The 14,997-nt window shown below is 53.2% G+C and overlaps 1 protein-coding gene across 6 annotated transcripts in view; it reads right to left on the reverse strand.

Annotated features, from left to right (window-relative positions):
* Window positions 1–7,290: 7,290 nt before the first annotated feature.
* Sec22c (SEC22 homolog C, vesicle trafficking protein) overlaps window positions 7,291–14,997 on the reverse strand; it is a 17,898-nt gene continuing 10,191 nt past the window's right edge. For all 6 annotated transcript variants that reach the window (XM_055601663.1, XM_055601657.1, XM_055601662.1 and 3 more), the window contains 4 exons: window positions 13,193–13,372; window positions 11,244–11,362; window positions 9,460–9,525; window positions 7,291–8,909 (listed from right to left, as the gene is read on the reverse strand). In XM_055601663.1, the coding sequence (XP_055457638.1) occupies window positions 8,709–8,909; window positions 9,460–9,525; window positions 11,244–11,362; window positions 13,193–13,372 (566 nt within the window). In that variant the 3' untranslated portion in view covers window positions 7,291–8,708. The remainder of the gene's footprint in view (window positions 8,910–9,459; window positions 9,526–11,243; window positions 11,363–13,192; window positions 13,373–14,997) is intronic.

Below are 14,997 nucleotides of genomic sequence, written 5' to 3' on the forward strand. Positions count from 1 at the left end.
TGTTTTGTTCACCTGCTTAGACCCTGCACCTGCCCCACATGTGTCACCCTGGTCCTTGTCCAATCCGGTAGTCCCAGCATCCCTGGATTCCAGGATGGCACTTTATGGAATCACAGAAGAGCTCCAGGCTGTCCTCTGTGTGTTGCCACAGGGCCTGGCCAGTGATGCCAACCAGACACGACAGCCCCAGGGCTATCCCAGCAGCCCCCAGGGTCTCCATTCAGTGTGCTGGACTTCCTCCTCCTCCTCCTTCCTCTCTTTCTCTCTCTCAATGGTAAGATGCCTGTCAGTGCCCCAAGCACCCTGTTCTCAGAAGCCCTTATCAGGAGAGAGAATCCATCTAGGGCTTACCTCCTATAGACCACAAGGGTGAGGAGGACAGGTCACAGAGCCATCTTGTCAATGCCCCAGCCTCCACACAAGACAAAAGGGGTAATGGATATCAAGAGAAGGGAGTCAGCTTGACACAAACTAGAGAGATGTGGGAAGAGAGCTTGGCTGAGGACTTGCCTCCCCTGGGTTGCTCTACAAGTGTGTAGTCTGTGGGAGCACTTCCTTGATCCTCAACTGATGGAAGAGGAGCTGGCCCACTGTGGCGCTCTTCCCTGGGCTGGCAGGCCTAGGCTGTCTACAGAGCAGAGCAAACAGAGGCAAGGAGCAAGCCAATGAGCTTCGGGTCCTGCCTCAGCTTCCCTCAGTGACAGACTATAAAGTATCAGATGAAATAAACCATCCCCCTCCTCCAAGCTGCTTTTGGTCAGTGTTTTATCAAAAAACACTGAGGCAAAAAGCAGGCAAAAATGAGGACAGTGAAGCTTCCACAAAACAAGCTGGTGTACTTTGAATCTAGCTCAGTCTCCTTTAGAAGCTGTCTTTGCAGAATGAGGGTCCGTGGTGTGTGTTGTGGGGAGGGAATAAGACAGTAGTGTCAGGGCGCACTTCTGAACTCATGGACCCAGCACCATAGCACCCGTTCCCCAGAAAACTCCTTCCAGTGTCCCTTAAGCTAGCCGCCAAGAAACACTGGGACCCGCCAGGGCCTGCCAGGGACCACTGTACTGCAGCAAGAACTCTCTGCCTTCCTGAGGCTTTCCTGACCTGGCAACATACAGGGACACAAAAGGGTCCTGGGGAAAGGCTGAAAGGCACTAACGCGGCAGTGTGGGTGGTGCTGAGTCACACATCCCCAACACCAAGGCCTAAAGGTCTAGCCAGGAAACAGGAATGAAGCGCAGAAGTGAAGGAAGGCCTGACGGAGCCTGCTGCTGGCAGGGCAAAAACAGGGGCTCATTACCACTGGGAGTCTGAGGAAGTGTCAGCCCCTGACTGTCTGCCTGTTGCCCAAGGCATGGCCATGTCAGGTTATCACAGCTCCAGTCCAGGGTTCCGATTAATGACTTCTGTTGCTGCAATAAAACGGACTACTGACAACATAGAGAGGGAAAAGCTCGTTCGGTTGGAGAGATGGCTCAGCAGGTAAAGAGCACTTGCTCTTTCTGAGGACCCAAGTTCAGACGGCAGCTCTCACACCCAGCGGGCTCACAGTTGCCTGTATCTCCAGTTCTAAGGGGTCTGGTGCCCTTTTCTGACCTCTGCAGGTACCTGCACACCTGTGGCATTCCTTTATACACACGTAAATGAATAGTTTAAAAACATGTTTTAAGCGAGGAGTGCAGTTTATCAGAGCAGGGAGGGCATGACGGCCGGAGCAGGCGGCAGCTGGTCATTGACAGGAAGCAAAGAGCTGGCAGGAAGTGGTGCAGGGTCTAAAGCCACAAGTTTCACCCCCACACACACACACAAACACACTTCTTCCCATGAGGCCCACTTCCCACAGACTCCACAACCTTCCAGTGTCATCAGTTGAGGACGAAATGCTGAAATGCATGAGGCATACAGTCGTTGCCGTGAAGAGGAGCCCCTGCATTTGCCCGCCACTCGGCCTCTGCAAAGCTGAGGCTGAGACTCTACCCCCAGGACAGTCATGGAGGCAAGAAGCACGGACGGAGTAGGGGCCTCGTGGTCAGGTAGGGGAGGCAGTAATGGGCACCCGGCACGCTGTTCCCCACCTCCTGGTGTGTGCTTCATGGCCACATAAATCAGAACTGGGCTCAGATACCTCAAGGTCAAATCCACTCAAACTTTCCAGCCCCCTTCATCAGGAGAAGCAGCCTGAACAGTGTCTGAGGACAGAGGGATGCAGGATAAGGTCGCAGAGAGGACTCCCCTCAGGCACTCAGGTATTGGAAGCAGGAATGGGCCTTTTTCTTAAGCCCTCCGTGGCAGCAAGGATGGAGGGCCAAAGACTCCGTCAGCGGGGCAGACAGAGGTCCCCTCCCCCATGCTCAACATCCTCTGTGCAGAGTGACAGGGAACGGGCAGCTCTTGAAAATACTAATATTTACTCTTCAAACAGGAGCTGGCATGGGCTGCTTCCTGTGGCTGGCGTCTGGTTCCACCGAGGATGGACACAACAGGAGGCTCCAGGAGCCAAGCAGATGTCCCCTCAGATAGCAGCGGTGGGACAGGACTGTCCAGGAGCTGCGGACGGCGTGTTCTTGGCCCCTTGCGCCCACTCCGCCTGCACACCTCGAGGGCTGTGAGCTCCCGGGCGTTGTGAGGCCTGCTGCACGGTCCCGTGAGAAAGTCCGCTCACTGGCCCCGTGTCCTTGCCTCTTGCCCTTGCACTGTTCCCTGGGGCCTTGGAAAATGTGCCTGGAACAAGCCCCCAGGGCCCTGGTGGTCCTGGCCTGCTTCACCAACCCCCCAGCTCCCTGGCTCCACTTCCCTGGGCTCACACTCGAGGCTCAGGCTATTTCTGGGGTGGGAGGAAGGGCTGGCTTTGAGGCACCTCTGTCCCCTGCAGCTGCCTTTCAGCACAGCGCCTCCTGTGGGAAAGCCTCAGCCGGGAAACTACCTCAAATGGCCTGGATCTGGGGAGGACAGTCTCTGGTGGGGAGAGGTCAGACTGGCACCCACTATTTCTTCTCCCTTTGGGATCTCCTCCTTTTTGTTCCCCACTTTCGCCATCCCTCACAGTCCCCAGAAACACATCCTTAGCACTTCGGGCCCTAGCCTGTTTGGGCTCCTCCCTGGCTCCAGAAGCAGCCATGGACACTCTTCATGTTTTGACATAGGGTGTCATGTAGCCCAGGCTAGCCTTGAACTCCCTGTGTAGCACCAAGGATGACCTTGAACTTCTGATCCTCCTGCCCCTCTTCCTGAGTGCCAGGAGCGCAGTCTTGGGCCACCATACCTGCTTCTGTGGTTTTAGGGATTGAGTCTGGGCTTCGAGAGCGCTAGCCATTCTCTACCAACTCGGCTGTGGCTGGCCATGCCATTCAGCTTTCCGTTTGTGGGTGTCAGAGGACGTGGCCTGCTCTTTTACTGTGTGCCCAGGGTCCTGATGGCTGGCTCTTCCATCGCTTGCTCAGCACTTTCAGGCTGTCTCTTCAGAGTTTTTCTATTAGGATTTCTGTTTCTTGCCAACCCACACTCTAACCCCCACAGCTTCCACTTCTGTGGCCTTCCCCAGATCTCCTGTCAGCAAACTTGTTAACCCTTCTGAAACTTTTCACTTATTTATTTTTATAACTGTGGGTGTTTTCCATGTGTGCATGTCAGTGCACACTTGGCGCCTGCAGGAGCCAGAAGGCAACAGATCCCCGAAACTGGAATTACCGACAGTTGTGAGCTGCCATGTGGTGCCAGAGACCAAACCCAGGTCCTCTGGAAGAGCAGCCAGCGCCCTCAACTGCTGAGCGTCTCTCCAGCCCCACACCTGCGGCTCTGCCGAGGGGCTGTGCCTATGACTTTGCATCTTGCCCTCAGATCTGAGCATCTTCTCCTTGACACTCAGCAAACTCCAGATCTTCCTCATCCGTCTGCCCCTCAGTCTGAGAACTGGTTCGCAGAACTCCTGCCAGGCCCTTCTCTCCGTCTTTCCACCTCTGGCGCCGAGCGAGCAAGCAAGCTTGACGGCTGTCACCGGGCCTCCTGCAAGGCAAGACTCGAGGAAGAGGCAGAGACTCCTCAGCCCCAAGGCTTCCAGGCACAGAAAAGGCATCTTCATGGCCCAAGACTGCTGTTTATTACTAGTTTTATTACTAGGCCAGGGCACAGGTCTCCGGGCTGCTCTCTGGCTTCCCAGGCCCCAGCTTCTCGATCTGAGCAACAGGACTTGTTTCCCTTCAACTCCCAATCCAGCAGCTCAGATGGATACTGGAAAGTGGCCTTGGACTCCTGCAATGGCCGTGACTCAGTACAAAGGAGAGATGCTGGGCACGCGCGCGCGCGCGCACACACACACACACACACACACACACACACACACACACACACTCCCAAAGGCTTAGGAGGCTGGTCCACAGAGGCTGCCTCACAGCCCTTCCTGGGAATTCCGTCAGCTGCTTCAAAGCAGCCTCATAGGGCATTGGCCTGGGGTGGGAATGCGAGATGTGGCTGGTCGCTGCGCCTCCTCGTGGCCATTGTTTGGTAGGGCTGGCCCGGGGAAATGAAACCTTCACCCCAGTTCAGAAGCTCAGAATGCAGAGGCGCCTGTATTAAAGCCTGTTCAGACCAGGATGTCACATACCGCAAAACGCCTCCCACACACCACCTCAGACCAACAAGAAAAATAGACCCTGACTCATAACAACGTGACTCATAACTACGTGTGTAGTTATGAGTAAACTACATTAGTAAACACATTAGTAAACACTTTAGATTTATTCTCTACACACTTCTGAAGCTACCTCATGTCATTTTAATATACACGGTATATAACCAGCTGTACAAGATCCATGTGTTGACACAAATTGCAGTTTATGTGAAAGTTAAAATGTGCCCATCATGTATGCAAAATACATCTTTGTTGTCATTTGAAAAGTACCTTATCATATGGACAACAAACACTGAGGACAACTGAGGAGGAACTGGCTTGGCCTAAACTAGCCTCAATTTTTTTACGTTCTTAGTAGAAAAACTCATTAGGCCAAATCATAATCCTAGAGGCCGAGTCACACGGAGAATTCATCGGTAACATTTCTGCAGCAATCTAAGGTCACGCCAGCGTAAGGGTTAAGGGCACACGTATGCAGCAAATACGGCTCAAGGGGAAAGAAAGAATGGCTTCAATTTTACCTCAAAATGAAAGACAACTGTGGGCATAGCCCTGCCCATCACTACGTGGCAGATATTTCCCAGATGTGAAGAGCAACTCCTTCCACGGCTGTCCTGCTCACATCTCCCCAGTAAGAGTGAGACTGACGGCCGGGCATGGTGGCGCATACCTTTATTCCTGGCACTATGGGAGGCAGATGCAGTTGAGTCTGTGAGTTCAAGGCCAGCATGGTCTACACAGTGAGTTCCAGGCCAGCAAGGGCTGTCTTGTCTTGAGAAAGCAAAAGAAGCCCTGCTTCTGTCTGGACAGGGAAGGGGGAGATGGGAGCTCTCCTCGCTGAGACTGGAGGACAGGGCAGTCAGATCTAGCCAGCAGAAGCAGCCTCCTTGGATCCAGGAGCAGGCCTGGCGATGCTCTCTGTCTCAGGGGCTCCACGCACAGAAGCCATGAGGCATGAGGGAAAGAGGGGAAGGAAGGCACAGTGCCGTGAGACCCAGAGCATAAAATGCCACCTCATCGGTGCTTGACCACTGGCCCAGCCTGTGGCCTGATGCACACACCTGTGGCCCTGCAACCCTTTCCTCTTGTGCAATGTACAAGAGTCCCCTCTGTGACCACTGGCAGTCCTCAGAGGAGTGTGCAGGGGCTGTGAAGGGGTGACACTGTCCTCCGGTAAGGACACTGGGGAGGGCGGCCAGTGGCTTCTGCTGTGACACAGGACTGAAGAGAAGAGGCAGGCGGTGTCCAGGCCACCAGGTTGGCTGATCTGAGCGTCCCTTCCCCGCCTCTCAAGGGCGCCCTTTCTCCTCCTCCACCATTCTTGGCTCTCACAGCAGAGTGGCCCCAGACCCAGGCTGGACAGTCAGACATGAGCAGCAGCTCAGCAAGGGTTTGTGGGGCACAGCTGACAGCAACGTGCACAACCTTACACAAGAGTGTGAAGTGTGGCTGTGTTGGTGAGTAGGCAGCTCCCTTCACGGAGCAGCCCAGCACGGGTGTGAATAAAAGGGCTGTTTGCAGCCCCTCCATACCAAGGGCAGCGGCACTTCTCCCCCGACCTCATGCGGTTTCCTGTGCTCCCGACAGCCACCTTCTTGCGCCTGCTGGCTGTGACCCTCTCCCAGCAGCGCTGACAACCAACACACTGTTCTTCCTGAGCGCTGGTCCAAGGCAGGGCAGAGGCTGGGTTAGCTCTAAGGCCGCCTCCCTCTCCTGTCTCTCCCTCTGTCTCTCCGCAGGCTCTAGCTTTGCACTTCTCCCTCCCCTCTCTCCCGTCTCTCCCTCTCCTGTCTCTCCCTCTGTCTCTCCACAGGCTCTAGCTTGTGTCTCCTGTGGGGCTATGGGAGGCGAGCAGAAGCCGGCAGGAGAGGGGGAACACGAGAAAAGTAAGGGGGCCACTGAAAGGGCTCACAATGCATGTCAGCAGGGCTCAGGGATGGCAAGAAGCACAGCCCTTCCACTCCCATGGGGTCAGTGAGGCATCAGGGACTGAGAGGGACCTCAACGCAGACAGCCCAGCTGGCTCCACCCAGAAAGAAGAAAGCCAGGACAGGTTCCTGTCAAGAAGAAGTTCACTGAGGGGAAGGGAACCAAATCAAATGCCAGCTTTCTGCCCACACGCTGGGTCACCCCACCCGGCTAGCAGCTGAGCCACTTTCAGCAGCTCACGATCTGTCAGCAACTCAACAGGAGGGCACCCTGGAGGCCTTGTTCTCAGCACTGCTCCGTGTGAGCTGCTGAGCCGGCACCCTGGCCAGAACAGCAGCTGGCGGTGGTGGACGAGGAACATACCTGCCTGGGAGCCGGTTTCCTGGCACCAAGGAGCCACAGAACAACAAACAGCTAGGCCTGAGCCCGGGAAGCTGGGAAGCTGGGCTTCCCGTCCCTGGCCTCGGCCTCTGGGAAGTGAGGCTTCTCTGCTGCATTCCACGTCAGTGTTGTGTTTCCCCCAGAGCTCGTCTTCCTGTCTACACGGCAAGCCAGAAGCACTGTAAACGGAGCAAGGACAGCACCCCACGAGCATCCTGAGCGAGGGCCCCAGGGATGGCTTTCTTCCCGCTTGTGAACTGAAGGCCACAGGCTCAGACCCAAGAGTGTGAGTGGTGTCCACACAGGGCGACACAGTGTCCCAGAGGCTCAGGAGAGAAACAATAGGCTGATTTTTAAAATTACTTTAAATTTTTTTTAATATGTGCTTTGAATTAAAAGATTTTTCTTCCCCCTCTGGCTTCCTCTTTAGCCACTTCAAAATTCTCTCTCAGGAGGAGTGAAAATCTGCCTGCACAGTATACACAGAATTACACAGGTGTGTGACACAGGTGTGAGACCCATGAAGACACAAGGCTGAAGTCCATGTCCAAGGATGTTGCCAACATGACATCCACACCCAGACACTGCAGAGTTGATTAACAATAGAAAATTCTCTTACGAGGAATCACAATGGACAGACTCTCCCGTCCCTTTCTGAGTCACGTAAGCTAGCTCACGCCTAAGATGGCAAGCTACTCGCTAACTGGTGTGTGTGTGTGTGTGGGGGGGGGTGTTCACTTCTTCTGGAGCCGCACAGGCACCCCCGCTGTGGTTGGAGCGGTATCCCAGGAACACGCCACAAGCGTGAACCCCAACACGGCTTCTGTGCCACCAGGCAGCCACAGAGGCAGGGGTCTTACTCAGAAGCGTGCCTTCGCACTTCAGAGCAAGTGTCAGCTACACCAGCCGCAGGGCACTGACACCTCTCCACTCCTGCCCAGAAAACGAGGCCATGGTCCAATTAGGATGCGCAGAGGAGTAATTAACTTGGGAGGCCTCTCGAGGAGGCACACAGGGCCACGGCTCCCGAGACGTCTCCCAAGCACCGCTGAAGCCTGGCATTGCCCACTGCACACCGCCCCACTGAAAGGATCCTGAAGACCTCATCTGCTTACGCCTCTGTGCCTCAGACCCAACACATTACTTCCTCAGGTTAAGATTTTCAGGTAGATCCTGCAAATAAATATGAAGCCACACCTGTCTCCACGGAGCCCCGCCACTGTAAAAAGTCTCTGTGAATTAAATAAACGTGGACTTCCACAGCATTTCCTCAGCCTGTTTGCCTTCATTTAAATGTTCAATTATATCCAAAATATATTTAAATATTCCAAAAGTTTATCGAACCCAAGTTATCAAAAATGTAAACAGAATTTACCTAGCTTATATTTGCAAGCTTTTCATTTACCCTGTCCTGACACTCTCAGGGACGCTGGCTGAAGCTGCTGCCCCTGAAAACTGACCGAAGCTTTACCGAGCTTCCTGACAGACACTGCCAACCACTAAAACTACCATTATGGAAGCTAGTTTGCAGTTATCATTTGATTTAGGATGCTGAAACATCGCCACTGTGGCCATCCGGGACGCTCTGAGCAAGCTCCAGCTGCCTGGCCCGCACTCGGCTGGCTGTGCCGAGGCTCCAGCAGCACCCCTGGGGCCTCAGAGCACCCGCCTGGGCCCTGCCCTCAGGAGTGTCAGGGTGGAGACTGGGGAGAAGGTGAGAAGCAGGAGCGGAAGCAGACTGGACTTCCAGGACAAGAGTCAAAGGCTGCGCCCCTCCTCACACTCCACAGTCAGACTGCCTGGCCTGCAGCTGTCTGCTCAGGATCTGGTAGGAGGACAGGAAAGCCACGCCCACGTGGAAGAGGATCTGCCAGGCGTTCCGCAGCCCATGCAGGTATGCGTTGCCCAGGCAGATGACGCCCAGCAGCAGCGCCACCTTCAGCGTCCTGGCCGGACTGTAGAACAGGTACAGGTGACACTGGAACGAGAGCATGGCACCTGCTCAGAGCAGCCACAGCCACAGGCAGCTGCACACACTCACTCATTACTGACACCTGCACGCACTCACTTATTAACTGACACCTGCATGCGCTCACTTATTAACTGACACCTGCACACACTCACTCATTACTGACACCTGCATGCGCTCACTTATTAACTGACACCTGCATGCACTCACTCATTACTGACACCTGCACGCATTCGAGTATTAACTGAGTTCGCTGCAGCAAAGCTGAGTCCAGCTGCTACTAATCACTGAATGAATGGGAGATTCAAAAGGAAACAAAACAGGTGTCCCCGAGGAGAGTTGCTAGAGAAACAGGCAGATGTCCAGAGAAGAGAGAGGTGCAGCTCAGGGCAGACAGGTGGGGAGGCCCCGGGGCTGAGCAGCCTCTCTGTGAGGTCCTCCTCGGGGCTGGGGGAAAGTCGAGAATTCCTGCTGTGGTTTCTCCTGAGTCTCAGCCACACCGAGTTACAGTTCCCCCAGGCACCGGGCTGCAGCGTCCCCGGGGAGGGACCGCACCTACCTGGACCATGCAGGCCACAGAAGGAATAAAGAAAGCCAGAATGTTTCCAACCTCCTCCTGGGCAACCTGAGATCGGGCACACAGAAGAAAGGTTCAGCTGAAAGGAACCACTGTGCCTCAAAGTCTGTTATCTTCATCTCCCTGGTGTGACTGACTGCACAAACATCCCAGCCAGATCCAGGGTTGCCATGTGACTGTCTGAATGACTACACAGACTTTGGACACTCCCATCCCAGGCCACCATGCTAAATCCTTCTCAAGGCTGTCCCTGCTGTCACCTCCTCAGTGCTGTTCCTGCTGTCACCTCCTCCATGCTGTCCCTGCCCTGTGCCATGAGAACCTCCAGGCAAGGTCTATCTTAACCACCTTGCCAGCCAGACACCAATTCTCCTACAAACAGCTGGCAAGTGCCCGGTTCACACCTGGTCACAGATGAGATGGCCTAACGGTGGTCACGCTCCTAACACAGGGCTGACACTTCAAAGGGGTCAGTCGACAGCAGTCTCCTGGGTTCATCACCCACAAGCCATCATCCTTTACTCTCCAGTCAATACAGCACCTTGGCGAGCGCTATGACGCTACCTTTTCTTCTTAAACCAAAATTTCATTCTGTTCACACTTTCCCATCCCCTGCCCACTCCCAGATCCTCCCTGCCCCCAACCAACCAACTCCACGCTTGCTTTCTCTCTTTAAAAGAACAGGAAGAGAGGGAGAAAGAGAGAGAGCGCATAGTAAGCACACACACACACACACACACACACACACACACACACACACACACACACAGAAACCATAACATACAAGACCAGCAGGATAAAAAATGCCCAAACAAAGCAATGAGATAAAAATCTACAAAAACATTTTTACTCTACCTTTAAAAAAATAACTACCCGCTTATGCTAATAATTCCATTTCGTTGTCAAGTGTTTCAATACTTCCAAAAATATATTTTTTTAAAGTATTTGGAAAAAAAGCATTGAAATAGGAAGTCGCTTCACCATCAGTGGCCAACGAAAGGAATGCTCACTGCATCCCAGAACGTGGCTCTCTGACGGTGAGAGGAGGCTTCCGTGTGCCACGTGGAGCATCTTTCCTAGAGCCCAACAGTGTGAGAGTCCCACGTGCGTCTACTGACAGTGCAATCTTGATTACCAAGGGCACAGGGGCAGCCAAGATGTCTGCTTCTCAGCACACCCAGAGCTCCCAAGGTCAGCCACAAGAGGAATCCTTCCAGAATCATTCAATGCACCACAAAGAGGAATTTTTTGGTTTATTCTTTTATTTAATACTCTACCCTAAGCTGGCCCAGAACTCTTCTGTAGCTTGAATGGCTGGTCTTCCTGCCTCCACCTCCCCAGTGCTGGGACGGGGACGGGGGCATCACCATGGCCAGCTTATGGATTAAAATCTTAAAATTGTTGTATTTGAATTTTTAACTTTCATAAAGCCTACCTGTGCCAGGCAGCAGTAGCACACACCTTATCCCAGCACGGGGAGGCAGAGGCAGATGGATCTCTATGTGTTCAAGGCCAACCTGTTCTGCAAAGTGAGTTCCAGAACAGCCAGGGACATAAAGAGAAACCATGCTGCAAAAAAAACCTAAACCAAACCTAAAATCTAACAATCTGGTAAATAAAATGTTTCCCATCATCAGCTTCTGTCACTTGTCTTTCCATTGTAAAGTAGGGTTGGGGATGAAGCTCTAGGGCAAAGGGTCTGTGCCAAAGTAATCACAAGGTTCAATCCCCAGCATGACCACAAAAAAATCCAGAAAAAAGCTCACCTGTAAGGAATGCTCTGCGAGGTGAACTCCACGAATGAGGTTCAGGGCAGCACACATGATGTTGAGAACAAGGGAGAGGACACCCAGAGCTGTCACCGGCTCCATCCGCAGATTCAGAGCTTCACAGTGAAGAGAAAGGAGAGTGTCTGGTGAGAATTGCCTCTATAACAGAAAGGTGAACGAGGACACCGGCTCAACCTCTGCTAACAGGCCCATGATGCTAAACCCACACCACAGGCACATTTACAAAGCAGCAGAGGTTAGTGGGCCAAGCCAGAAATGAATGGATATCAGAAATGGAGGCAAACTTCTTCCAGATAAAAAAAAAAAACCACTTTCACGTCAAACACAAATCTGCAAGCACTTAATCCCATTCTTATTTTAACTGGGTGACTTGCTCCCACAGGGCAGTGCCCAGAAATGTCAGCAGGCGAGCAAGTGAAAGGGGCACTGTTAAGCATCCCTCAGGACACAGTGGTCCAGCACAGTCGCCCACTACTGCGTGCACACAGGCCGAGATGCTAGGGGCAGGGGCAGCCAGGACTCCTCAAGCACCTCCGCCATCACCTCACTCCTTGGTCTGTAAACTGCTCCACTCTTTTTCCAATAAGGACACTGTTGAGTGTTATGTGGGCATTCAGAGAAATTCACAGCAGATAACTTTTTAAACTCTAAAGCACCCAGTAATGGGGGTATTTAATAAGGACAGTCTGAATGGCTGGGCTACAGCCATGGCCAGGATGGTTATGAGAACAGACTCTTTCCCAAAGGTCACATTAAAACAGACGGGGGTTCACATATGCTCTCCAGCCCGTTCTCCTGTCGTGCTCCTTCCTAAGCATCCTTTCTGATCCTGACATCCCACATGTAATGTGCACAATGTGCCCTGTGAACCCCAGCCCAGCTAGCACCCACGGTTAGTGTGTTAGTGTCCATACAGCAATCGACTTCCTGTTAGAACAGAGCATGCTACCTGTGAGGACGCTAGCCTTGGGAAAGCAAGGTGAAGCAAACCACAGTAAAATGTCCTAGACAGACGGGCAACTTGGCACTTTCAGGATTTGCTCCTCTTGTCTGAGTGTTAAAAAAACAGAACATATGTCACGAAGGTGTCCCCGTGCTCATGCATGAAAGGGAGAAGCTCAGGCCCAATCACCCGGCCTCCTCCTCCAAAGGCCCAGTGTCCCCCACACACTCTGGACAGCCTGCTGACTGTGAGCCAACCTGGGGATTTCACTGCTTTAAACACACTCGGCCAAAACCAGACATTGTTAACATGCTGCTTAAATTTCAAGCCGTGAGTTTAGCTCGGAAGCTTTAAAAATTAGATTATTACAACGCTGACAGCTCTCCAGGAGGTACACCGTGGCTGTGGACAGGGGTCGGGGACAGACAGAGAGAGGACAGACCGAGGGAGTCTTCTCCCATCGTCTGGGCTCTAGGGCTCCAGCGCAGTGCTCAGGCATGGAGGCAAGCCATTACCACAGAGCCATGTCACTGGGCCCACTGCAGAAGTTTTAGATGCCACATGGACACTTCCCTCCAGCCTTCCTCCAAAAAGAGAATCAGAGCGTCCCAGAGCAAGCTTCCGAGTATCAGTGAGAAGCCAAGGAGAAGCCACACAGTCCAGTGAGGAGCCTCCAACAGCCATTCTCAAAACATGTACGTCTGTGAACTGCACCTTCAACAACCTGCCAAGTCAGCCTGGAAACTCCAGTGTCACCAACTTGTACTTGAAGCAAGCCACATTACGACAGCAAAGTTCCCTTTGTCCTTTATAACAAACATCTGGAAATGGCCCCGCCCACTTCCTCCTACCATATTTGATGTGAGGTCACCAAACCAGCCCATTTTTAATGGGAAAAAACAAAAACAAAAACTTTTTAAAAAAACCCCAAAACTATTTTTGACATGCATCCCTTCATGTCCAGCAGAGAACAGGCTCTTACCAGGCTCAGAGTGCACTGGGGTGTGGCCATTGAGCACACCATTGGCCACACCTGTCCCCTCCAAGGACAGAACTGCCGGAGGTTGTAACTCCAGCTCCTGCTGAATCTTGTCGAAGCTGGTCTTCACCTGGGAGGCGCTCATGTGGTTAAAATGCCACTTTGTTTTCTGAATGACACTGTCTGCAGGAAGAGAGGCCAAGCTGAGCATCATCAGAATGATACATACGGGAAGCCAAGCCCGTTGCTAAGCAACCAGCAACTCAGCCAGATTCTGAACAGTCAGTGATGGGAGGTCAGGTGACTGCTACGTATTAATACTAGCCTGCTCTACTTCTTCAGGGCAGAGTAACTAAAGTGTGGCCGGGAGAAGACCCTCACCCTCAGAGACCTGGGTCGGCAGGAATTCCAGAACCTGCCACTTCAAACTGTTTCCAAGCTTGGAACAGGAACGGCTATTTCTGATGGTCTCATATCAAACACTTGCTTTAAAACCACAAATCTGAGTCTGGTACCAGCTGGGAAGGCAAGTGTGGAAGGGATACCGGCTGAGCTTGCCACCGTGATGTGAGCCACAGTCCATGAGACTGGCCGGTACCCAAACCTACGAGGCATTTTCTTGACCTACCACTGATGTGGGAGGACAGAGCCCACTGTGGTCAAGGCCTCCTGGGGGAGGCAGTCCTGAGCTGCATGAGAGAGCCGACTGAGCAAGCCATGGAGGGCAGGGCTGTAAGCAGCACTGCTCCGAGGCCTCTGCTTCAGCTCCCGCTCCAGGTTCCTGCCCTGACTTCCCTCCGTGGTTGGCTATGTACACCCTGAAAACCAAATAACCCTTTTCTTCTCAAGGGCTTTTGATCGTGGTGTTTACCACAGTGACAGAAAACAAACTAGGACAGAAATATTGGCTTATTATTATTAAACCACTTCAACAAATCATTGTTTCATTGAGTCAAGGGCTCATGTAGTCCGGGCTGGCCTCAAACTTGCTATGTAGCCAAGGATGGCCTTGAACTCCTGATGTGCTCAGCTGCTAGGATTATAGGTGGCACCACAAGCCGGCCCTAACATGTCCGTGAGGTGGGAACGCTATGACATACGGTTCTAGTGTCATCGCTCTCTGACTCATCACACTCCCACATACCACAGAGCCACTGGTGGGTGGGGGTGGGGCTCCTGTCAGAGCCGGCTCACTGCTCTGCAGGGAAGCCATGTACAGAGACGAGGGGAAAGAACGCAGCACCACTCTCTCCGCCCCAGCTGGTGAGACAGAGCTGCAGCTGTGGCCAGGACAGGAAGAGGGGCCCAGGGCAGCAGCTTCACAAGAGCCTCCCAGAGCACCCCAGGTCTGCCAGGGCGCCCTGCCCTGTGTGACAAGCATTCCCGACAGCCAGGAGGCCAGGGGTATGGAGAGGCCTCTGGCAGATCCGGCCTCACACCTGTCTGTTCCAGACAGCTGTTCTGGCCACCCCACACACCAACTACGCACTACCCACTCTTCTGGCTCCCTAGAGAGGTGAGCTCAACCTCCCCAATGCTGTGACCCCTTAATACAGCTCCTCGGGTTGTGGTGACCCCGCCACCCCATGATTTCTATTGCTGCTTCACAGCTGTAACTCTGCTCCCGTTATAAACTCTACTGTAAATATCCGATGCTTCCGATGGTCTTCGGCGACCTCTGTGAAAGGGCTGTTCAACCATCCCTTAAGGGGCTACAAACCATGGGCTGAGAATCATCGCCTCAGCGCTCAAAATGAACCAATCCTGGCCAAAATGAGCACACCCTGTGACTGTCAGGCTGCGCTCTG

Source organism: Psammomys obesus, unplaced genomic scaffold, assembly GCF_907164565.1.
Source record: "Psammomys obesus unplaced genomic scaffold, mPsaObe1.curated_primary_1811, whole genome shotgun sequence".
NCBI classification, from domain to species: Eukaryota; Metazoa; Chordata; class Mammalia; order Rodentia; family Muridae; genus Psammomys; species Psammomys obesus.